The 24,033-nt window shown below is 42.6% G+C and overlaps 2 protein-coding genes across 2 annotated transcripts in view; both read left to right on the forward strand.

Moving 5' to 3' along the window:
- MYO5C (myosin VC) overlaps positions 1-15,357 on the forward strand; it is a 53,774-nt gene extending 38,417 nt beyond the window's left edge. The window contains exons 30-41 of the mRNA XM_035131388.3: positions 533-626; positions 1,311-1,374; positions 3,666-3,825; positions 5,590-5,677; positions 6,297-6,395; positions 7,548-7,702; positions 9,102-9,191; positions 9,650-9,800; positions 11,696-11,978; positions 13,174-13,348; positions 13,887-13,967; positions 14,098-15,357. Coding sequence (XP_034987279.3) covers positions 533-626; positions 1,311-1,374; positions 3,666-3,825; positions 5,590-5,677; positions 6,297-6,395; positions 7,548-7,702; positions 9,102-9,191; positions 9,650-9,800; positions 11,696-11,978; positions 13,174-13,348; positions 13,887-13,967; positions 14,098-14,250 — 1,593 coding nt within the window. The 3' untranslated portion in view covers positions 14,251-15,357. The remainder of the gene's footprint in view (positions 1-532; positions 627-1,310; positions 1,375-3,665; positions 3,826-5,589; positions 5,678-6,296; positions 6,396-7,547; positions 7,703-9,101; positions 9,192-9,649; positions 9,801-11,695; positions 11,979-13,173; positions 13,349-13,886; positions 13,968-14,097) is intronic.
- Positions 15,358-23,256: 7,899 nt separating this feature from the next.
- Positions 23,257-24,033, forward strand: part of GNB5 (G protein subunit beta 5) — a 31,227-nt gene continuing 30,450 nt past the window's right edge. The window contains exon 1 of the mRNA XM_035131989.3: positions 23,257-23,476. Within this exon, the coding sequence (XP_034987880.1) occupies positions 23,365-23,476 (112 nt within the window). The 5' untranslated portion in view covers positions 23,257-23,364. The remainder of the gene's footprint in view (positions 23,477-24,033) is intronic.

Below are 24,033 nucleotides of genomic sequence, written 5' to 3' on the forward strand. Positions count from 1 at the left end.
AGCCACTGACCCAAACTGGAAAGGATTGTTCGAGCTTCATAGGATCCCTTTGATAGCTCTGTCAGTGTGAATCTTTTAATCTCAGGGTTCTGCATTTGTTGGGCAAGAGATTCCTGCATTGCAGCAGGTTGAACTAGATGACCCTTGTGGGTCCCTTCCAACTCTTAGAATTCTGTGATTCTATGAAAAGACCATAACAGGGATTTGAATCTAACAGAGATCAAAATCTAGGTTTCTGCAGGCTTTGTAGTAGAAGCAGCAGCCTCTAAGGACATCTGTTGATTGCTCAGAAAGTTTGTCAGATGACCTAAGAAGTATTCCTAGTCTTTGAAGTTGCAGCCAGCCAATTAAAACACAAGCATATAAGGAGCTTCCTCTGGACAGGAGGCTGCAGTTGTCCCAGTCAGATGAGTTCTGGAGTAAATGGGAGGGTATTCCTTGCTAATGCTTATAGAATTCCACAGTTCCTGACTTGCAGCGTTGATGCAAAATGTGAGTAGCTTCACTTTAATGTTTCCCCCTTTCTCTGAAGATGATCCCAGATCTTAAGCAGCAGATTGCCGAGCTTCAGAAGCAGAAGACGGATCTTGAAAACCGTCTTCAAGAAGAAGCTGCAAAGAATAAAGGTAATTTTTTCAACAAGGAGTCATTCCATTTTCAATTTGATAAAGATAGCAACAGGATTCCCCTCCTCCTTTATGGTCTATAGTGCAGCTCACTATAATTACTTATCTCTATAGTGAATTCATTAATTGCATAGATTATGTCAGAATTGTACGCTGAAACATCCCATAAATCTTAAATGCATTATTGCTTTGGGTGGAGGGGCTGCTGCTATTGAAATGGCCAAAGAATGATAGGACATAAGTATCCATTATGGTTTTTTTTTGAATTCTGTAAGTTTTTTATGTTTAATTATTTAATTATTAATTCTATTTCCTTTTTCTGAGGTGTTTTGTATTGTTTATTATAACTCTTGCAATGCAATCATACTATTTATTTCATATATTTAATGGAAATTTGTGGAAATGGTTGTGGCTTCCAGCTAATTTTAAGAATGTTTTACAATCTAGCTTTCACTTTTAGCATTGCTTCACCAACTGATTTCTGTCTGACATGTTCTGTTGGGATCATGTTCTCTCTGCCCCTAAATAGGGGGAAACTCTGTTATAAAACTGGACTTTTAGATGGATTGTGTATTTTATAGTGCAACGTTGTATACCAGAACATGGATAATCTTACTGTAGTAAACCCTATAAATCCCAGTGTAGGTTGGTTTAGTAAAATTATTTTTATTGTTATTATTAAAGAGAAAATGGAAGAAAGGGCAGATCTGCTGCATCGTAACCAGGAAAAAGAAGGAACACAAATCAGGTAATCATAAAAAGCCTCTGAAAAATGTTGTTGTTGTTGTTTAGTCGTTTAGTCGTGTCCGACTCTTCATGACCCCATGGACCATAGCACGCCAGGCACTCCTGTCTTGCACTGCCTCCCGCAGTTTGGTCAAACTCATGTTCGTAGCTTTGAGAACACTGTCCAACCATCTTGTCCTCTGTCGTCCCCTTCTCCTAGTGCCCTCAATCTTTCCCAACATCAGGGTCTTTTCCAAGGATTCTTCTCTTCTCATGAGGTGGCCAAAGTATTGGAGCCTCAGCTTCACGATCTGTCCTTCCAGGGAGCACTCAGGGCTGATTTCCTTAAGAATGGATAGGTTTGATCTTCTTGCAGTCCATGGGACTCTCAACAGTCTCCTCCAGCACCATAATTCAAAAGCATCAATTCTTCGGTGATCAGCCTTCTTTATGGTCCAGCTCTCACTTCCATACATCACTACTGGGAAAACCATAGCTTTAACTATACGGACCTTTGTCGGCAAGGTGATGTCTCTGCTTTTTAAGATGCTGTCTAGGTTTGTCATTGCTTTTCTCCCAAGAATTAGGCGTCTTTTAATTTCGTGACTGCTGTCACCATCTGCAGTGATCAAGGAGCCCAAGAAAGTAAAATCCCTCACTGCCTCCATTTCTTCCCCTTCTATTTGCCAGGAGGTGATGGGACCAGTGGCCATGATCTTGGTTTTTTTGATGTTGAGCTTCAGACCATATTTTGCGCTCTGCTCTTTCACCCTCATTAAAAGGTTCTTTAATTCCTCCTCGCTTTCTGCCATCAAGGTTGTGTCATCTGCATATCTGAGGTTGTTGATATTTCTTCCGGCAATCTTAATTCCGGCTTGGGATTCATCTAGTCCAGCCTTTCGCATAATGAATTCTGCATCTGAAAAATGTTAGACATCGTTTATTTGAGTATTTACCGGTAATTTCACAGAAAAGGAGGGAAAGCTCCAAAATCAATACAGTATATTGGTTTTTAATAAGAAACTGAAACTGCTACATTTCCGAAAAGATTGCCAACCTTTGAAACAGCCCATATAGCTGTCCCCCTAACTCAGGGGTCAGCAAACTTTTTCAGCAGGGGGCTGGTCCACTGTCCCTCAGACCTTGTGGGGGGCCGGACTATATTTTGAAGAAAAAAAATGAACAAATTCCTAATGCCCCACAAATAACCCAGAGATGCATTTTAAATAAAAGGACACATTCTAGTTGTGTAAAAACACCAGGCAGACCCCACAAATAACCCAGAGATGCATTTTAAATAAAAGGACCCATTCTACTCATGTAAAAACATGCTGATTCCCAGACCGTCCGCGGGCCGGATTTAGAAGGCGATTGGGCCGCATCCGGCCCCCGGGCCTTAGTTTGGGGACCCCTGCCTTAACTGCTTTTTGATTTGCAGCAGTTAGAAAAGTGACCAGGAGCATTTTTTAGTTCCATGCCATGGAAACCTTCAAACCTTCAATTGCCAATTTCTACAGAGGAGTCCCCTTTTAAAGGGAGACGGGCAGGCCAAACTGGTTTAATTTCTGACCAGTCGGCAGTTCTAGCTTCCAGGTAGGCTGAAGACAAAGTGCAGGTGAACTTCAAGTGAACAGAAGGTCGGACTTGTAAGCCATGAGAACATCCGCTTTGAGGGTTGTTGCCACCTGGTTGCCTGCACCCACATTCACTATAAAATGGACTCAAATGCCTCAGTGGAAAACTCATGTGGCAGAAGAGTCCGACAGCACATGCTTTCATCCTAGGACCTAGGTGATCACCTGTTCAAGTCACCCACCCTCACTTAGCTTAATATGGATGACTGATATGCAAACCTGAGAATGGAACATGGGTTCATTTATTGTGCCTTCTAGGTTATCATCCTGGGCCACAAATGACCTCACCCTTCCTACAATACAGGGCTGCCTATGATCATTCAGGCCAGTAACCTCACACAACTGCTCCCTTCCTCCTCTCAGGGGACTGTGATGTGTGGCCTCTGGGCTGTCATTTACTCTTAGGTTTTTGTAGCTGTTGTCTTCATGCAAACTCTGTTTCTGATTGTGCATGGTCATGAATGGAAAATGAGGTGGAAACCAGAGGAGGGGAGGGAAGTTAAGTCGCACGCATGTCTTTGCCCATGCGTGGATCCAAGAGCAGAGCTCACAACATGGTTGACTCAGCATGCTAACCTGAAACTGCCCATTCATGATAAGTGAACCAGTGTTCCATTTTATGGCAGCACTTTGTTTTTATGCACAGGGAAAGAATTGATACATTTTAATGCCTTTTTAGAGTATTGCACGTTCAAAATGAAATACGCACGAAGGAAAAAGAAAGGCTGATAGCCACATCTGACGAGCTCTATGATCATATGGAGAAGCAACACGAAGGAGAGAATGAAACCAAGAACAAAATGTGGCAAGATATGGCATATCTTACTACAGAAAATACGGTGAGGAAGGAAAACACTCCTGGTAACTGACTATTTTAAGCCTATGCATGCTTACTTTGAAGTAAGTCCCACTGAATTCAATGCAACTTCCTCTCAAGTAAGTGTGATTGGGATCATAGCCTTATTTCCTTAAAATCACAAGGAGTTTCAACCCTTTGTGATATGTTGTACAAAGGGGCGAAACCAATTTGAGATTATAGATTAAAATGAGTTTTAAAAGTGGGATGAGAACATGCATCCCTTGGCTCTTTTTATCAGAAGAAGTGTGCATGCACACGAAAGCTCATACCAATGGCAAACTTCGCTTGCTTTCTAAGGTGCTACTGGAATGAATTTTTTTTACTCTTTTTCATAGTTTTTCACGAATGTAGCTAGTTGGGATGCCAGCTATATGCTGAGCTCATTCCAAAGCTCTCTTTCTTCTGCAACTCTTATTATACAAAGACACCTTGCCTAGGAAAAGAGTTGTGTGAGCCCACAGATTGTGAACTGCAGTTTAGTGTTGATTTCCCCCCTAACAATTTTAAATTTTAAAGCATTAAAAAAAATAATTTTATAAGTTACATGAGGCTAAGACATTCAGGTTCTGCAAAGGCAAGCAAGGCAACAACAGCCTGGTCTGTTGGGCTTGCCGATCGGAAGGTCGGCGGTTTGAATCCCCGCAATGGGGTGAGCTCCCATTGCTCTGTCCCAGCTCCTCCCAAGTAGTGCAAGTAGATTAATAAGTACCGCTGCGGCGGGAAGGTAAACAGCATTTCCATGCACTCTGGTTTCCGTCAGGGTGTCCCATTGCGCCAGAAGCAGTTTAGTCCTGCTGGCCACATTACCCGGAAAGCTGTCTGTGGACAAATGCTGGCTCCCTCGGCCTGAAAGCAAGATGAGCGCCACAACCCCATAGTCGCCTTTGACTGGATTTAACCGTCCAGGGGTCCTTTACCTTTTTTTTAACCTGCTGGGGATGATGGGCGGAGAGTGCTATTGTGCTCATGTTCTCATGGGCTTGTCATAAGCATCTGGTTAGTCACTGTGAACACAGAATGCTAGACTAGACAGGCCTTTGATCTGATCCAGTTGGGCTTTTCTTATGTTCTTCTCGTGTTTTTATCAAACAAGGCAAGGTCCAGGTTCCATGTAAAGCAGTGATAAGGCAACTCCAACACTGTGGAGACATCTGGGGTCAGTCCAGATGTTTCTTCTGAATATGTGCCCTCATCCTCCAAAGTTGGGGAGTTGTGACAATGACAGCAGTGTCTACTAAGAAGTATTCATTTACAACAGTGGTTCCCAACTGGTGGCCTGTGGAACCCACCCAGGGGGTCTGTGGCACCATTCGCATAACAAAAACTACCAGAGAGATATTTAAATTTTCAGATGTGGTGGGTCTGTGACTTGGCTTTTGAAAAGCAGGGGGTCCACAGGACTTAGGTAATTGGGAGCCAATGAATTACAGCATTGCTCAGAATCTCATTTTTTTTGTTTGTTTGTTGTTTCTCCAGTGTAAGTAACAATGTCATTTTCCTATCATGCCTATGTAATAAACCTGAATTTTGTCCTGCATAGAAGCATAGAATCATAGAATTGTAGACTGGGAAGGGACCCGAAGGATCATTTAGTAAAAAAACCCTCTGCAATGCAGGAATATGCAGCTGTCCCAAATGCATGTAGGGATGCATTTGGTATGTAAAGAAGTCAATATACTATATTGAGCAGAACACCTTTTTTAAAAAGCAGATCATTTTTTCTCAACTTTATTGGACGCTGTAGGATCTAGAAGAGGAGATGGATAAGAAGGACAGAATAATAAAGAAACTTGAGGATCAGATCAAGACCCTTAGAAAGTCTATAGAAACAGGTGAGGGCACTAAATATATTCTTTAAAACTGTTTGAAAGCATTCTTCTTCGGAAACTACATGGAAGATGAGACCAACATTATGGTAATAATTATGAGAGAGTTCATAGGGTCAAATTCATCATGCAGTGCTGCTTGTCCACTGAAATCCTGCTGCAAAAGACTGCTATAGAATACTAGAAGCATGGGGCTAAGACATTGGTGGCTAACCTTTTGGGGGGTATGTTTATCTTTGGTGAATGGGGGTGCGGGGGACACGGCTTTTGTAGGTGTGGCCAAAAGTGGGTACCTTTCTCTCCCTCCCTCCTTCCCTCTCTCTCCCCCCCCCACATACACCTCCCCTCCCAAGCCATCAAATGATTGATCTGAAAACTGATGCACTGACCAAAACCAACATGTTTATGTGTGATCCTAGTTGGTAGTGGTGGTTGATTTTTATTTTGCACTTTTCAGCAACTCTGTTCCAAAGCTTAACAGGCCATGACTGCTGCAGAAAGCCTGTTCATTTGTATTAAATAATTTGTCACACACAGTGATTTGTGTCATGGAACATTCTTTCCAACCTTCTAATGCCACTGTAGGATTTTTCTGAAAGTAAATATATATATTAATGTTTAATAGCCCATGAAGAACCCGTGTTGTCCATGCCAAAAGAATACATTGGAATGTTGCAGTACAGAAAGGAAGACGAAGGAAAAATTGTTCATAACCTGATCCTTGGTACTTCCATAACACTTTCAATTTCAGCTAAGTATACTCATAAGCAATGCCAAATAGTTGTTGCTGGAAGTTTTGGAGTTGTGGCCAATATTAATGTTTTTTCTCCTTCTTTCCTATCTTATCTGTTTTCCTAAAAGCTCTATGATACTTCTGTTTTAGAACAGCTGTGGAAAAAAATGTGTGTGATATATTTGTGTTTTCTGTAACTTTCATAAACTGTTCACTCTTGAGGCTAAACACTTGGAAGACTCCAGGGTCATGAGTTTGGTTTTTTTCTTCTCAGATCTACCATTACTGTAAGTCGCTATCTCTGAAATACATCTATCTTGAAGTTAAAACTGGTGTCACCTCTGCCGAAATCTTTCCCTCTCATTGTGTTTTCACCTTTTCTTCCTCAAATGGCCTTCACAAACCAGGCCCAAATCTACCAGGTCTGTGTTTAATATATTCTGCTCTGCCTTTCTAGGGACTCTGTAACTACTGTGTCCCATCCACAATTTCCTCCTCTTCCCTCTATTCTATTGTTTCCCCAAACATTTATAACATCACAGAATGTCCTCTGCATGCTTCCCTTCTATTTTTTGTTGGGCAGTTTGGGTTTCATTTATACCTTGTGGAAACAACTGCAATATTTCACTTCTTTGCAGTTCACTTCCCATTCATTTTCGGTCTGTAAATCTCCCCAGTAATCCATGTTAATATTTATATGAGCTTCCACTATCACAGTTACTCACCTTAAAGCTTTTTTTGTGGTATGTTTTCAGGCAAGCTAAATACATAGCTGCTTTAAGACAACTTTGCTACCGTCTCGAAGGACTTGCACATTGCTAATATCTGTAGCTACTCATTCAGCCCTAACCAGTTTCTCTGTGTTTTTTATAATGTGATTATCCAAAGTAAGTTGTTATCAAGAGACATAGATTGCAAAATGAAAGCAAGTAGCTTGTGCTAATTTTCTTATTTCTCCGTCCTTTGTGCGTATTTTTAATTGTGGAGATCCAAAATAATACGATTCAGGAACAGGTTGAGATTTTGGGGGGAAGAAATAAATTTGGTTACAATTTCATTTCTTTTGAAAAGAATGGCTAACCTATAGAATTTATTTAGTGCTCACTGAATAATCAACACCATTTGATTCTTGGTTTCATGCAGAACTGAAGCCCCGTGGAGTGGTGGTAAATATGATACCAGGGCTTCCAGCTCACATCCTCTTCATGTGTGTGAGATATGCAGATTATATGAACGATGACGGCATGCTGAAATCCTTCATGAATATGTCAATCAATAGTATCAAACAAGTAATTAAGGTAGGAACATTTTACATGCAGTCTGCTTTCTTTTTGTACAGTTCATAGCCCAACAGAATGTTTTGCAGCTATAGGTTGACTAACGGATCGATTCGCATGCCATGACTGCTTACCAGAGAAATTATGCTATTCAAATTGGTCATTCACTTTTCTTTCTTGCTTTTAGATAATTCCATTAAGTAGAACTCAATAAATATCTACCTGTAAATTACATAGTACCATATAGTGTCACAAATATAAAGCATATGATCGAAAGGAGTCATTGCATGGCTGCAAAACATTAAGTCATAGCTGTCTTTATTGACGCCTAGTGTAGATTTTAAGCCTAGATTTACAGGACTAGTGCATTCAGAGCTTTGATTATGGCAGTGATGGGCAACCTTTTGAGCTTGGTGTGTCAAAATTCGCCAAAAGCCGAGCATAGAAGTAGTAGACCTACTTCTGAGTATCAGTAATTGCATGTGTAAAAGTTAATTAAGTTATGCACAATTCTGAAGTTGTGTATTAGGACAGCAATCCCAGGCAAATGGATGGAAAAGGCTGATTTCCTTGTGAAGTGGCCGCCTGGGGGTGGGATAAGCCATTAGGAGTTCAAAGGGGCTAGGTGTGAAGACTAAACTTTCAAGTAATTTCCTTGAGGTAATGAGTCATTTCGCACATCATAGGAGTGATCTTCCTCTGGGTACAAAAGACCAGAGCTTCGGTTAGGGGGGAATCTTTTAGAGTTGGGGCTGCTGTGATGTAACCAGGAAGCTTTGGGGTTAGGGTAAGCTGAATGGGCCCTGCAGAGCCAGAGATAGCTTGCAGAGAAAGGGATGCTGCAGAGGCAAAGCAGCATATGATGCTCTTACTATGAAATAGGCTGGTGTGTTTTGGGATGCTGCTGCTATGAGCCCCTCCAAAACTAGACTCAGGCTATTTATTTTATTTTTATTTTTATTTTTTTAGGTATGAATGATCTTTTTAATCACTGTGCAACTGTGGCTATTTAAATCATGCTATTTAAATACTGCTTTCAGAAACTATGAGTCTTGTTTTCTTTGCCCAATATACCAAACATCAAGTATGTTCCAAGAAGCCTAAGTATATGTGGTATTGTACTGGTCTGCATAATTCCGTGATTTTGCTTTTATATGCTAGCTTATTGGTTGGGAAAGAAGTGTTACTTGCTTAGAATTTTGCCATAATATGATGCCATGGTGGTTAGCTATCAGATATTTTTCCAAATAATATTGGCTCAGGCTATTTATGTATATAAATAAACCATATATGTAATAAAGAGACTAACCTCCACCGTGCATAATTTTCTGTATTCTCATGCAACTGCTTGCGAAGATTGAGCTGGTGTGGGTAAATATATGAAATATAAATTAAGCAAACACAGTGTCTTAATGTTTAGGAACATGTTGAAGACTTTGAGATGTTGTCCTTCTGGCTTTCAAATACATGCCATTTTCTTAACTGTCTGAAACAGTACAGTGGAGAAGAGGTAAGAATAATTTAATGCTCCCTATAAAATAGTTGAACATCGCAATACAGTTCATGATAATAAAAAAAAAAGGTCAAGTATCACCCATTGGAACCAAATTTCACCAGAAGACCTAGAAACCACATCCTTGTAGCCTTGTGAATCCATACCTGAAAGGTTTGGGCCTAGCCTGAGATAGCTCTTGTGTCCTGCACATTGTGAACATGACCTTTCTCTTGTCAAGATCCACCATGGGTTGGACAACAGGTCTTGGAATTAAGAGTTATTCTTTGCAAAACAAAGCTGCTGTCTTCCATTAAAATTGTTGCATGTATACTTATTAACAGAGTGCATGAATAGTCTTTTGCTCTTCTGAATATATGTTTGTTTTTGTACTACTCTAGTTAATATGCAGAAGTATAAAACCTGCATTATACTTATGGTCTTAACTGGCATATGTTTATACATCTGATTTCCAGGAATTTATGAAGCACAATACTCCACAACAAAATAGGAACAATCTGAAACACTTTGACCTCTTGGAATACAGACAGGTTCTTAGTGATCTAGCCATTCGTATTTATCATCAGTTTATCATAGTAATGGAGAACAATATTCAGCCAATGATAGGTAAGAAATAAATGCTGATAGCAGCACACATTCTAAGCTATTTCTAAACCTTGTGCATGGCTAAAAAGATATAGGAATGAATTATTAGTATTTTCTTGTTTCTTTATGCATGTCTGAAAAGCCTATTTACATGTATTCGTGGCTGAAATCTTATGTACATTTCCCTGGGAGTAAGCACCACTGAACACAGTGAGGCTTCTGAATAGAGGTGCATAGGATCCATCAAGGCTAAAAACTAGCTGATTCCTCCAATCCTAACTATCAGTTGAACCACTGTGATATTGAATTTTCAGGCACTCTCTAGTTGTGCTGCCGGGGGAAACATCCAGCAATCAAATGATGCAAAAACTGCAACTTGTTTTAAAGAGAAACCTGTGGTGGTATGATAGCAGCCTCTGCCAGCAGGCATGGAAAAGACCTTCTGCTATTTGCATAGCTAGCTCTTTCTCCCAAACCTAGGGGAGTTTTCCTTCTCTCCACCCGCGTCCCGCCATTCCAAGCATACTAGGGCCCCAAACCACCATTCAAACCCTCAAACAGTAGTGTTCAGTGCATGATGCAGGAATGAGGTCAGACACTGCCTCTGTGAGACACTGACCACCCCCAAAAGAGAGTGCTAAAGTCAATATCATGAACTCTATTGTCAGGATTCAAGAAACCATCATTTTTTTTCTTTCTGCTTTAATTGCTTAAATACAAATAAAAGTGTGGTGCAAAGGGTCAGTGCATCCGACTGTTATAACCAGAAGGTTGGTAGTGTGAGCCCACCCAGGGATGGATATGGGCAGGATTCCTGCATTGCTGGTCGTTGGACTAGATGACCCTCGTGGTCCCAACTCTACAATTCTATGAATATATATTACACAGATGAGTAAGAAAATGGACTTTGAATACACACACACACATATCAATATCAATATCAATATATAGCAAACTAGATGCCATATAGAGGAGGGAGAAAGGTTGTTTTCTGCTGCTCCAAAGAAGCGGGCACGGAGCAATGGATTCAAACTACAAGAAAGAAGATTCCACCTAAACATTAGGAAGAACTTCCTGACAGTAAGAGTTGTTCGGCAGTGGAATTTGCTGCCAAGGAGTGTGGTGGAGTCTCCTCCTTTGGAGGTCTTTAAGCAGAGGCTTGACAGCCATCTGTCAGGAACGCTTTGGTGGTGTTTCCTGCTTGGCAGGGGGTTGGACTGGATGGCCTTTCTCTGGAGCAGCAGAAAACCACCTTTCTACCTCCTCTATATGGCATCTAAATTGCTATATATTGATATTGATGTGTGTGTGTGTGTGTGTGTGTGTGTGTGTGTGTGTGTGTGTGTATTCAAAGTCTCTTCCAACTCTATGATTCTATGATCTTTTTGTTTTGTATAATAAAAGATTGCTACAAATATATGCATTTAGCAGATTAAACAGCATAAATGCAAAGAAAATTATTCCTAAACTTATTCAGTTTATTTCTCCCACAATGTCATTCCAGTCTCTCTCTCTCTCTCTCTCGTGTGTGTGTGTGTGTGTGTGTGTGTGTGTGTGTGTGTGTAATATATACACCAGTCAAAAGATTGCATTATCAGTTTGTATGAATGCAGGTGCAGTTCTGTGAATAATGCAGTTTGAGAAGAGACATTCTGAATCTGCTTCAAGGACTGCCTTGCTGGATTTCTTAGCATTTGTGTTTTTGTAATAACCTCAGTGTTCACTGAATAATGGAAATCTTAAAATGTAGCCCATCCAGATGCCCTTCTTTATTGCATTACTGCAATAATAAGTAAGCTGATATTTAAAACCTTTAAACAGCATGACTGCTTTCCAGAGCCAAATAGCAGTGATAAAGGAACTTCATTTAGTTTTATTTTTTATTTTTTGCTTGCTTGCTGTGTTATCTTTTCCAGTGCCGGGAATGCTGGAGTATGAAAGCCTTCAGGGGATTTCTGGCTTAAAACCGACTGGATTCCGCAAGCGCTCCTCCAGCATAGACGACACAGATGCCTACACCATGACCTCCATCCTGCAACAGCTCAGCTATTTTTATACCACAATGTGTCAGAATGGCTTGGACTCAGAGCTTCTGAAGCAGGCCGTGAAGCAGCTTTTCTTTCTGATTGGAGCAGTTACCCTTAACAGTCTATTCCTTCGCAAGGATATGTGCTCTTGTCGAAAGGGGATGCAGATAAGGTTAATAATAAGAATAAAAAGATTAAGAATAACAATAAGAATAGAACATGTCAGTTAAGAAGAGCAAAATCTCCAAGGTAATGTTATAGAAACCAAAATACAATTAAAAATCAAATGGCATAAAGCATATCTGCAGATCGGAAAAAGCAGCAGAAACCTACAGGATAAACAAAATTTAGGTTGCAGTCCTATAGCCACTAACTCTGGGACTGAATGCCTTGAACTCAATGGGGCTTACAGTACTCCTGCATAAATACATAGAATACACTTTTAAAATAATAGCATTTCAGTACAGATTTAGAAGAGCCAGGGCACTCAAAAAAATAATTGTACGGTGGCTAAAAGTCAGCAGGGAGACCACAGTATGTATTATATTGTCCATCACTGATTCCCCCCCCCTTTTGGGAATATTATTGCATTAAAAAACTTACCTCTTGATAAAGTCTTGCACAGTGTATAGGGCATGCATGATCATAAAGAAACATTTTGAAAAGAACTTTCCAAATTTTAAGAAACGGGTGGGGGGGGGAAGCAATCTAAAATGGGAAAAATCATGTTGTTTTATAAATGGAATATTTTTACATTGCATGGCATACAAAGTATGCCAGACATTTTACTCTGCCATAGCACATTTCTCTGGGGCAGCAACTTGTGTTACTTGTTGTCAGGGGGTTGTTGCGGCTACTCTCGAGTAAAGACGCTCCAGTCCGCACTGTCTTTAAGAGTTTTATTGAGCATACTATTTACAGTGCAGAGATAGCAGAAAACATGACCACCTAGTCACTTTCAGCACTCGGCAATGGCTTTCGTCTGCTTCGGGGCCAGCATAAAAGCCTGGGCACCCCGAAACGCCACCCCCTAGCCCTACGTGTGGGCGCGCGCCTCAATTCAGGCACCGGAAGGAGAGGTCTCACCTCTTGCTGGCTGGGGCGGCGCCTGGGCTCCAGCGTCTCGCAGAGCCCCTCATCCGCTGTCCCTCGACCAGAGCGGTGCCAAGGCTCGGACACATCACTGAGCCCTCCCTCCATTCCGCTCCATTCCTCATTCCTGACTTGCTGCTCGTGCTATCATTGGGCGAAGTGCTGGTCAGGATGGCGGGGGGGGGGAGGCTCCCTGTAGGGAGTCCTCCTGACACTTGTGTTACCAGCTTCTGAACAAAAGGAAGTTTAAACAAAATTATCTTTTCCTTCCCTAGGTGTAATATCAGCTATCTCGAAGAGTGGCTTAAGCAGAAGAATCTGCACAGCAGCTCTGCCAAGGAGACGTTGGAACCTCTTTCCCAAGCAGCTTGGCTCCTTCAGGTTAAGAAGACCACAGATGAGGATGCCAAGGAGATTTTTGAACGCTGCACATCCCTCACTGCTGTGCAGGTACCTAAACCTAGGGTCTTCCTCCCTTGCTTGGTAGATTCCTAAAGTATCAGTTTATGAAACTTCCCTGGCCATACAGTTTTATTTGAAACCCGGCAAGCATTGTGCAAGAGAGCACAGCACTTCGCTTCAGTTGGGCATGCATGCACAGTTGTGGTGAGATGCTTTTAAAGTGCAAGTCATTTCATTAAAATTGCTTTTTTACCAGTTCCTTTTCTCTGTCTTTCCTCCACCTTTTTTCTGGATTTTCTTTTTTTGTAATTGAAAATTTCCTATGCAGTCGTTGTCTGCATTTTCTGTGTCCCCATATTATTCCTTGGATTATAACAGGGTTTCTTTCTTTCTTTCTTTTTGCTCACTTGCCAATTCGCTATGTCAGCCCCTTCTGACACCTCCCTTTCCCCTTGATGTTTTTCCATTCTGCTGCCCTGGGTGGGTGGGGGTAACCTCAATACATATTTCAGTTATGACAGTAGAATCATTACAATTTTTACTTGTATCGGAAGTATTCATGAATTTGTTTAAATCATCCCTACAGATAGTAAAAATCCTCAACTCCTACACACCCATAGATGATTTTGAGAAAAGGGTGACTCCATCATTCGTTCGTAAAGTGCAGGTATGATTATTAAATCACAATCTCATTCAGAAGACATGTGCTTTCTTTTTTTTAAAAAAAGAAACCCTGTACATGTTGGCAGCTTTAGCTCTTGTTACTTAAAGCTTTTCCCTCTTTATTCTAATTCCAGGCTATGCTGAACAACAGAGAGAATTCTCCGCTGTTGATGCTAGATACGAAATATCTCTTTCAAGTGACATTTCCTTTCACCCCTTCGCCGCATGCTCTGGAAACGATACAGATCCCCAGCAGTTTCAAGCTTGGCTTTCTCACTAGAATATAACATATACAGTGGTACCTCGGAAGTCGATCGGAATCCATCCTGGACCTGCATTGGCTCCCAGTACATTTTCGAGCACAATTCAAAGTGTTGGTGCTGACCTTTAAAGCCCTAAATGGCCTCGGTCCAGTATACCTGAAGGAGCGTCTCCACCCCCATCGTTCCACCCGGACACTGAGGTCCAGCTCCGAGGACCTTCTGCCAGTTCCCTCGCTGTGAGAAGCTAAGTTACAGGGAACCAGGCAGAGGGCCTTCTCGGTAGTGGCACCCACCCTGTGGAACACCCTCCCACCAGATGTCAAAAAGAAAACTAACTACCAGACTTTCAGAGGGCATCTGAAGGCAGCCCTGTTTAGGGAAGCTTTTAATCTTTAAGAAATTAGTGTATTCTAATATTTCTGTTGGAAGCCGCCCAGAGTGGCTGGGGAAACCCAGCCAGATGGGCGGGGTATAAATAATATAATTATTATTATTATTATTATTACAAAACGTTTGGAAACCAAGGCGCAGCTTCCAATTGGAATTGGAAGCCGCGGAAGTCACGTCGAACATTCAGGTTCCAAAGAACGTTCACAAACCGGAACACTCACTTCCTGGTTTGCTGCGTTCAGGAGCCAAAACGGTCGACTCGCAAGGCGTTTGGGATCCAAGGTACGACTGTAAACTAAAAAAGAATCAATCTCTTGAACGATAAATGAACATAACTCATCTATGCGCTTCCTCAATCACTGTGAAGTAGTGTTTCTTAGAAGATAAATTTTTGAAAGACAATTGGAAATTGGGGTGTAAGAAATGGATTGCTGCATGTTCTATGGCCCATCCAAATGTCTTTAATATTATTCCCTTTTGTAGATTGGACCTTGTAGCTTACAGGTGCACAGCACCGGGTTCCAGTCATGTTGAAGGGACTGGGGCCATGTACTACTAAATAACTTTCTATAATGAAGGACTAACAAGACAATTCTTTGTAATATTTTACTGTGATACAGTATTTGTAACACTGTAAATTTACATGCCTGTATATGTATGTTTTATGGGAGCATTCATCTTGGTTATTTAATAAGTATGCATATAAATGATAAGACGAAATAGATGACGGTTATACCATGATTTTTATTGTGTCAGATTATTGTCACATATCTGGGTTCACACTCAAACTACTCAGGTAAGGGAGGAAAGCTTGCTAAGATGCATTCATTTGTTGCAAAAACAAATCCAAAACAGGCATCATATTCCCAGATGAATGTCACGGGCGTTTCCATACTAATCATTTTCTCTGCTACTGACACAGTTCACTAACACATTTATTCTGAAGAATCCAGATGTCATTTCTACCAAGCTGTTGCATTCTTACTTTTCCACTGTCAAGGTTGTCATCGTTGTCATTATATAAAATTTTTTATTTTTTATTATTTAAGTGCTACTGGTATGTTGTGGCGATTTTTGGAGCTTAATACTCCTTTCAGATGTGAGCTCTAGCAACACAATAGTCTCAAGGATGGTGCTTCATCTCACATTGGTCCTTACCTGACCATCCCTTTGGTTCACCTCTTCTAAGATCTGTTCCCTCTGCAGTGGAAGTCCTGAAGATAAAACTGCAGTGAGATCTGCTAGAGTTTCTAGATATTATTTAGAAGATGTACAAGCCCATTTAAAATGCATTATATAGCAGCTTGTTTACAGTCTGTCACCCCCAGATCACGTGGAGTTCTTTTCCTCCTCCTCGCTTCTAACTGACTCCAAGGACCTACCCCGGTTAGGCTCTCCTACTCATGAGTAGGACCTTGGTAAAGACACATGCCTGACTGGCATGTTCTCTCCCTTCTGGTCAATCGTTCAGGAGCTTCAAAAGCTTTTGCCAGCTCGAACATCACAGTGACTAATGCCACGAAGCATTAGCACACTTAGGGATCCGCAGAATTTGCGCAGTTGCATAACAGACCTCAGCATTTTGGCTAATTACATTTATTTACATATAATACACTCGGAGCACTGCAACATGGCTCCCTCTCTCTCTAGCATCAGACAGCAAAGAGAAAGAACAAAGGACAATAGTCCCACTTCAGGACAAACATCCTGTCTTCGTCACTTCCCACTGTGGAATGAAAACATACACCATCATGTGATAAACAACAATCCCATGACAGCAGACACGGGGAATGAATCTCCAACACCCTCAGCCCACTGTCATTCAAAGTTGAAACTAAACCTGCTCACTAGGTAAAGGTAAAGGGACCCCTGACAATTAAGTCCAGTCACAAATGACTCTGGGGTTGCGGCGCTCATTTCGCTTTGCAGGCCAAGGGGGCCGGCGTTTGTCCGCTTCTGCACAGACAGTTTTTTCCAGGTCATGTGGCCAGCATGACTAGGCTGCTTCTGGCAAAACCAGAGCAGCACACGGAAATGCCATTTACCTTCCTGCTGGAGCAGTACCTATTTATCTACTTGCACTTCATGCTTTTGAACTGCTAGGTTAGCAGGAGCTGCGACCGAACAACGGGAGCTCACCCTGTTGTAGGGATTCGAACCGCCAACCTTCCGATCGGCAAGCCCAAGCGACACAGTGGTTTAACCCACAGCACCACTAGCATCCCCCAAAGAATAAGCCCCTCTTCCCCTTGCCTGGCAACCTTGCCCTCTGATGGTTTCCTTGATGGTCCATCACCGGCCTTTGTCCTCTGCCAGTGGCCCAGCCAGCTGGCTCTGAGCTGGCTTGATTTGTTAGCATAACAAAATCCAAGGGGTTTCCATGTTTGAAGAATTTGAATCAAACTTTGGTTAATTCTAACTTTTACCAAATCTAGGAATTTTGAGGAGGATCTGGCACCCAGGAATTTAGGGGAATCTGGCCCCCCACAAACCCATCACAGTATGTAAGGGGTGAGACGATCTTTCAGCTATCCTGTTCCCAAGCTGCGGTGGATTTATACCCCCAAACCAGCACCTTAATCTTAGGCTGCTAGCTAATTGGCAGCCAATGTTGGTAGAAGAGAGAGGCTGTCCATGTTCCTGCTTTATGATGAGCTGGGGTTCGTAGAGCCAGAAGATGCTCCAGGTCCTCTCTGCTGTAAGATGAAAACATTCAAAGCATTGGGGGTTTGCTGAGAGTTCCTCTTCTTCTTTGTCGATCACTCGTAGCCAAAAAAGATTGTCTTCCATGAACACGGTTTTAACAGTGAGTCCATAAGGGACTGTGGAGGCCAGTTCTGGATCCACACGTCCTTCCACAGTGGGGACAAAGGTTTCCGGGCGGGAGTTAATCACTGTGAGGGTTTACCAAGCGTGCCTTCCTCTTAGCACATTTCTCCCTTTCGTCCTGAGTTTGAGTGTCTTCAAAACCCATGACATATTTGGTAAAGGCTGTTTTCTAATTGGAGCACTCTCAGCCCAGTGTTTCCCAGTTGTCGGTGTTTAGAGGGACCCAGGTGGCGCTGTGGTTAAACCACTGAGCCTAGGGCTTGCTGATCAGAAGGTCGGCGGTTCGAATCCCTGTGACGGGGTGAGCTCCCGTTGCTTGGTCCCAGCTCCTGCCAACCTAGCAGTTCGAAAGCACGTCAAAATGCAAGTAGATAAATAGGAACCGCTACAGCGGGAAGGTAAACGGCGTTTCCATGTGCTGCTCTTGTTTGCCAGAAGCGGCTTTGTCATGCTGGCCACATGACCTGGAAGCTATATGCCGGCTCCCTCGGCCAATAATGCGAGATGAACGTGCAACCCCAGAGTTGGTCACGACTGGACCTAATGGTCAGGGGTCCCTTTACCTTTACCTTTACCTATACTACATTTTTAAAATATTTGCCTCGAGAGAGTCTTTAAACCTCTTTTGTTGACCAGTATTACGGTACACTTTCCATTTTAAGTTCAGAATAGAGTAGTTGCTTTGGAAGACAGTAATCAGGCATCCGCACAACATGACCAGTCCAACAAAGTTGAAGAATCATCACTTCAACACACCTGATTAAAGAAGCATGAGGTTGATTCTTCCAAAGTGCTTCCTGTCTGTTTCATGTACACAGTGATGTCAGTTGCTTAAGAGAGCCCTCAGTTTACGAGTCTGTTTCTATGTGATTTCAAGAGCTGTGATTGTGCAGCACAATCTATTTTTATTGGTATCAAAAACTTCTACGGAGATACCAATACACCACCCTGTTCATCAGATGACCAACCACAGCAAGTGAAAGTTTATTGAATCACTCTACGCTGTTACAAACCAAACTATTACTAGGTTAGCTTTGGTTCTGTACATTGGTTTCTGGGATGGCCTTATCCAGATACTTTAGGGGGGAGGATCCACAGAGTTCTTGAAAATGCAGAATACTCCTCTGACTTACTTAAGAACAATGTTTATACTACTTTACTATCACTAAAAAACTTTTTAACTTGGTGGTCGTCTGAGGGTAGATTTCATTGGGATGCTAAAAGACTTCGCTCACAAGTAATGTGCACAATAACTCCCGTTTTCTAAGCCCTGGCCTATAAAATAGATAGCATTGTAGAACAGATTAAAAGACACAGGCTAGATAAGTATGACTGCTGGGCTCATTTTAAGGAATAATTTGCCCCCTGCTTTGATGCTTTTTGATCGGTTAATGGCTGACAGGAACCTGAATGCAATACAGATGGATTCAAAATGGCTCCCACTTTGATGCAAAGGCCTCGCTCAGGGGCCTTTTTGATTGATATCGGTAAGCATGTTTCATACAGAATAAAGCATGTAAAGCCCTGGAACCATGACTTTAAAAAGGGCACAATTTGACTGATGTGTAAAATTGGTATCCTGGGATTTTCTCTTGCACCCATGAGAGTTTTCCACTGAGAACAATCGTTGGTCTCTGGCACGTAAACCAGCAATGTGGAAGGTGCTACAATCCAAAAGTGCAGGCTTGTGTCTTAATACCCTCTAAGGAGATTACCTCAGCATTAAGCTTGTCCCTCTGTGATTCAACCTGCACAGAAGATTATTCCTTTGAAGTGTCTGGAAGGGAAAAGGTTCTTGCTCTGGAGAAAATAAGGTAAGCAGTATGATGATATTTTGACTTGGAAGTCTCAAACCCCAAGCAATATAGCTAATTTTTATAGCAGATCAAAATACAGCGCTCTTTGGTTTGTTTGTTTGTTTGTTTGTTTGTTTGTTTTTACCCTGCCCTTTAGGGCGAGCTCTTGCTAGGTGGCTTTTAATAGAAATGTAAAAAGTAAAGCAACTTTGAAATGGTTACAATAACAGTAGATGGACTGAGGAACGACCTCTTGCTTTTCCATAGTATTTATATATTCCATATATTCTGAGGTTCTTTGTGCCTACCCTTCTTTTGCCGTCGTCCCCAGCACACTTCTTTCCTTGTCCCTCAAGGGCTGCATTCATTTAATGTACACCCCCCCCAATAAGATTTATAGGAACTGTAGTTTACTACAGAGAACTACAATTCCCAGCATCCTTAACAAAATATTGTTCCCAGTACTGTTTGTGTGGGGAGGTTTTACAGTCAGCGCTTCACAATCTAGAGTATTGCCGGAGCCTTTACTGATGGAATCCAAGGAAGGAAGGAAGGAAGGAAGGAAGGAAGGAAGGAAGGAAGGAAGGAACAGAAAAAAGGAGGAGATATATTACAAAAAAAAAAACAAAGAAGTTGGCAATAGTGGAGAAAAAATACCTCAGCTGCACGATCACAATGTCTTCTAATTAACATCCTTCTTCCACATCTCAGCACTGTACATTTAGCACATTTAGCACAGTAGTCCACCAATTTAAGCAGCCGCTGCTTCCCCAAAGGAATCCCGGGAGCTGCAGTTTGTTAAGGATGCTGAAAGTCAGATTTTTTAAAATTAATCTTATAAGACTACTTTTTAACCCAGGAAAATCTTCTCAAAAGTCAGGGGTCGTCTTATATGCCGGGTCGTATTTCTTATACGGCAAGTATATCCCAAACTCTATATTTTAACTGGAAAGGTTGGGGGTCGTCTTATATGCCCAGTCGTCTTATACGCCGGAATATACGGTACTCATTTAAACAATGTTAAATCAATGACTTCCCTTCTTATTCTTCCATGGTTCAGTATGCATACCATAAACCACAGCATATTTTACTATTTTACTATTGAATATTCCATTGTTACATCCATCAAAACTTATTTACACTGTTGAATTTATCTTAATGCTACCAGCACTTTTAAATGTACACAATTTTCACCCATATATTCAATAAACATTTCCCAATCTTCTTTAAACGTATGTTCTCCTTGTTCTGTTATTCTATATGTTAAATCTGCAAGCTGCGCATATTCCATCAGTTTAAGTTGCCATTCTTCTTTTGTTTTCCATTCTTGGGCTAACAAAACACAGGGCGCAGTAGCGGCATACATAAATAACCTTTTTTGACACCTGGGAATTTCCGTTTGATTTATTCCCCCCCCCCACAAAAAAATAAGCACCTTGGGGTCAGGTGGACCAAAAGGAGGGACATTCCAGGATCCAGTCAGAAGGCAAGATGTCCCACCTAAATCAGGGTGGTTGAGCAGTATGCAAGGGTGCTGGGAATTGTAGTTCTGTGAGGAGTAAATCAAAGTTCCCAGGAGTCTTTGGGGTGGGGGAAGCCCTGTGCTTTAAATGTGTGTTGTGTACAAACGTGGGCTTTCGTGCCTCATTCTCAAGCACCGACCTGTTCCACACACCCCTCTTGTCCCTTTCAGTTCCAACTCCCAGCAAAGATGTGTGACCAGACCTTTTTGGCCAATGTGTTTGGCCCATGCGACAATTGTTCCAAAGACAGAGCCCTCCGGGAGATATACCGCAAATCAGAAAAACTCAGCTATTGCTCGCTATGTGTGGAAATGGTATGTGGTTATTTCTATTTCACTGGGTTTTTTAAATGGTCTTCAACAAACCTCTGCTGCGTACTGGTTTGCAGGGGAAATGTGTGGGTGCGGGGAGGAAGTGGTACAACATTGGGTTAAAAAAAATAGGAATGGGGGAAAATATATAAGATAAACTGTAAATTTATTGGATAGAGCATATGTTTCCTTGGGACTCAGTCCCACTGGAATTTTCCAAGCAGACATACGGTATGCAGTTATGAATTTATGAATTGCTTCCCGCAACGGAATGTCCCAAAGTGCTTTACAAAAATAAAATGCAATGACAATGAGTAAACAAACAAACATAAACCTAATAAAAACAAATCAGAGTATCGCTTCAAGAGGGATATTGCAGAGTTGGAAAAGTTTCAGGAAAGAGCAATCAAAACGATTAAGGGGATGGCATGGAGCTACTCTATGAGGAAAGGTTGCAACATTTGGGATTTTTTTAGTTTAGAGAAAAGGCAAGTAAGAAGTGACATTATAGACATTTATAAAATTATGCATGGCATTGAGAAAGTAGATAGAGAAAAGCCTCCGCCCCTCCCCTCCCCTTGAGCTCGAGCTCATGGACATTCAGTGAAGCTGAATGTTAGAAGATTCAGGGCAGATAAAGAAATTACTGCTTTATGTAGCAGGTAAACAATGGAACTCACTCCCACTGGAAGCAGCGGTGGCCACCAAGTTGATTTGCTTTACAAAGAGATTTAGAGATTAATGCCTATTCATGGTTGCTAGCCATGATGTCTATGCTCTTGTCTCAGGTAGAAATGATTCTGAATGTATCAGCTTCTGGGTGCCACAGGAGAGGAAAAGGGCTTTGCTCAGGTCCTACTTGCTGGTTTCCCACGGACATCAGGACAACCAATGGGAGAACAGGATGCTGGACTAAATGGGCCATTGGCCTCATCCAGCAGAGCTCTTCTTAAGTTCTTAAGACTCCACACAAGGCAGCCTCCTGTGTATTGCCCTGAGAACATATTTATTTCCTCTCCATTCAGGAATCATAGATCTGTAGAGTTGGATGGGACCCTGAGGGTCATCTAGTCCAATCCCCTGCAATGCAGGAATATACAGGTGGCCCATATGGAGATTCGAACCCGAGACTTTGATGTTATCAGCACCAAGCTCTAACAGAGATGATTTTATTTTTTTGTGAAGAGGTGAGACTGGGGATGCATTCTCCTTGCCTGCCTCAGCATTTGCCCTCCTTCTCTAGACTAGCTCAGTCGGTTGGAGCATGGCGTCAATAATGCCAAGGTTTCAGGTTCGATCCCCACATGGGAGAGCTGAATATTCCTGCAATGCAGGGGATTGGACTAGATCAGTGGTTCCCGACCTTTTTTTGGCCATGCCCCACCTAAGCATCTCTAAAACCCTGATGCCCCCCCCCCACTTGTGACATATAATTCTTATTATTCAAAAAGTGAACTATTTACATGGAGGAAGCCTAAAAGGTCAATAACTGTTAAGAACTCATTCTTGAATTGCCCCCCTTAAAAATCAAATTGCCACCCTGTGGACTAGATGATCCCTTCGAGGTCCTAAGCTACTGAAGGTAATGGGGCCCTTTATATGTCCAGCTGTCCTTTGTCAACAACAAATTGTCACTGTTTTTTGTGTTGAAAATATGCTATATGGTAATTTATGGACCTAATAGGTATCTAAAGCCATTTGCACATAACAAAATATGTATTTTGTCAAAGTAATTATTGAAGTGAAATACAATTAAGAAGTATATTGGGGGGGCAAGAGAGTGGGGCACTAAGCTATAGCTTGTTTAGCTTATATGTAAATCCGTCACTGGATTCCATGCATAGGAGCCAGCTCCTAGGCACCAAAGGGCCTTGGGCCCCTGGTAAAATATTTGAAGGTGCCAGCCCCCCCCCCCCAAGTTAATGGACAGTGGCATTCAAATGGTGGGCATGTGCTGCACCATATGAGCAATTATGCGAGCTGAGACTTTAGGGGGGGGGCAGGTATGTCCCAGCCGGCATTATTGCTCATATGATGCGCAAACCAACCAAGTTCCCACGCACCCCGGTCCTTTCCCGCTTAATGTGCCGGGAGAAGATGCCTCCATCCGGCCCGGCCCTGCCTAGCCAGAGTGGGACAAGCGTCCGCCTTGCCTCCGGCGCTCCAATCAGCGTCGAGGAGGGCGGGGCCTCCCTCTTCCCTGCTCTCTGGGCGGATCCGGAGCTGTTGCTGCTGCTGCTCCTCCCTCCTCCCTCCTTACTGTCTCTTTCCCCCTCTCCTCCTGCAAAGATGGCAACCGAGGGGCTGAAGGAGAACGAGACCCTGGCGTCTCTGAAGAACGAGGCCGAGAGCCTCAAGGGCAAGCTGGAGGAGGAGAGGGCCAAGCTGCACGACGTGGAGCGTGAGTCTGGGCCCGAGAAGGGGGTTGCGGGGGGGGGCGCTTAGCTGCCTGGAGGCTGTCCTCCATCCCAAGCAGAGATGGCAGAAAGCGGTGGGAGGAGAGAGAGAGAGAGAGAGAGAGAGAGATGGGGGCAGGCAAGCAGATGCTGCGCATCATATGAGCAATTCTGGGGGTGGAGGTGGCCCAAGGATTCTGGGGGGTGGGTGGGTTGCTGGGCTTGTTTGATGAGAGATCGGGGGTGGGGAGCCGGGGAGCCTGCCTTCCCCTCCCTCCGCATCCATCTCTTCCACCTGCCCCTCCCCGTGTTGTGGTTCTTCCGAGAGTGGCGTGGCTGCAAGAAAATCGGCACACCATCCAGCAGCGTCGACAGCTAGCTGCTGCGTTTGAATCTGGAAGCCTGAAAATAAAAGTGGGGCGGGAGCAAGGGCAGAGTCGTGGTATTTCAATCTATTTATTTATCGAGGCAGGAGGAATGGAATATCCCTGTCGTCGTTGGATGCATGATCCTCAGAAGCAGATATGTGTTTATTCGTGGGGTGGGGGTGCTTGGTGAGATG

This window comes from Zootoca vivipara, chromosome 13, assembly GCF_965207765.1.
Source record: "Zootoca vivipara chromosome 13, rZooViv2.hap1.1, whole genome shotgun sequence".
NCBI classification, from domain to species: domain Eukaryota; kingdom Metazoa; phylum Chordata; class Lepidosauria; order Squamata; family Lacertidae; genus Zootoca; species Zootoca vivipara.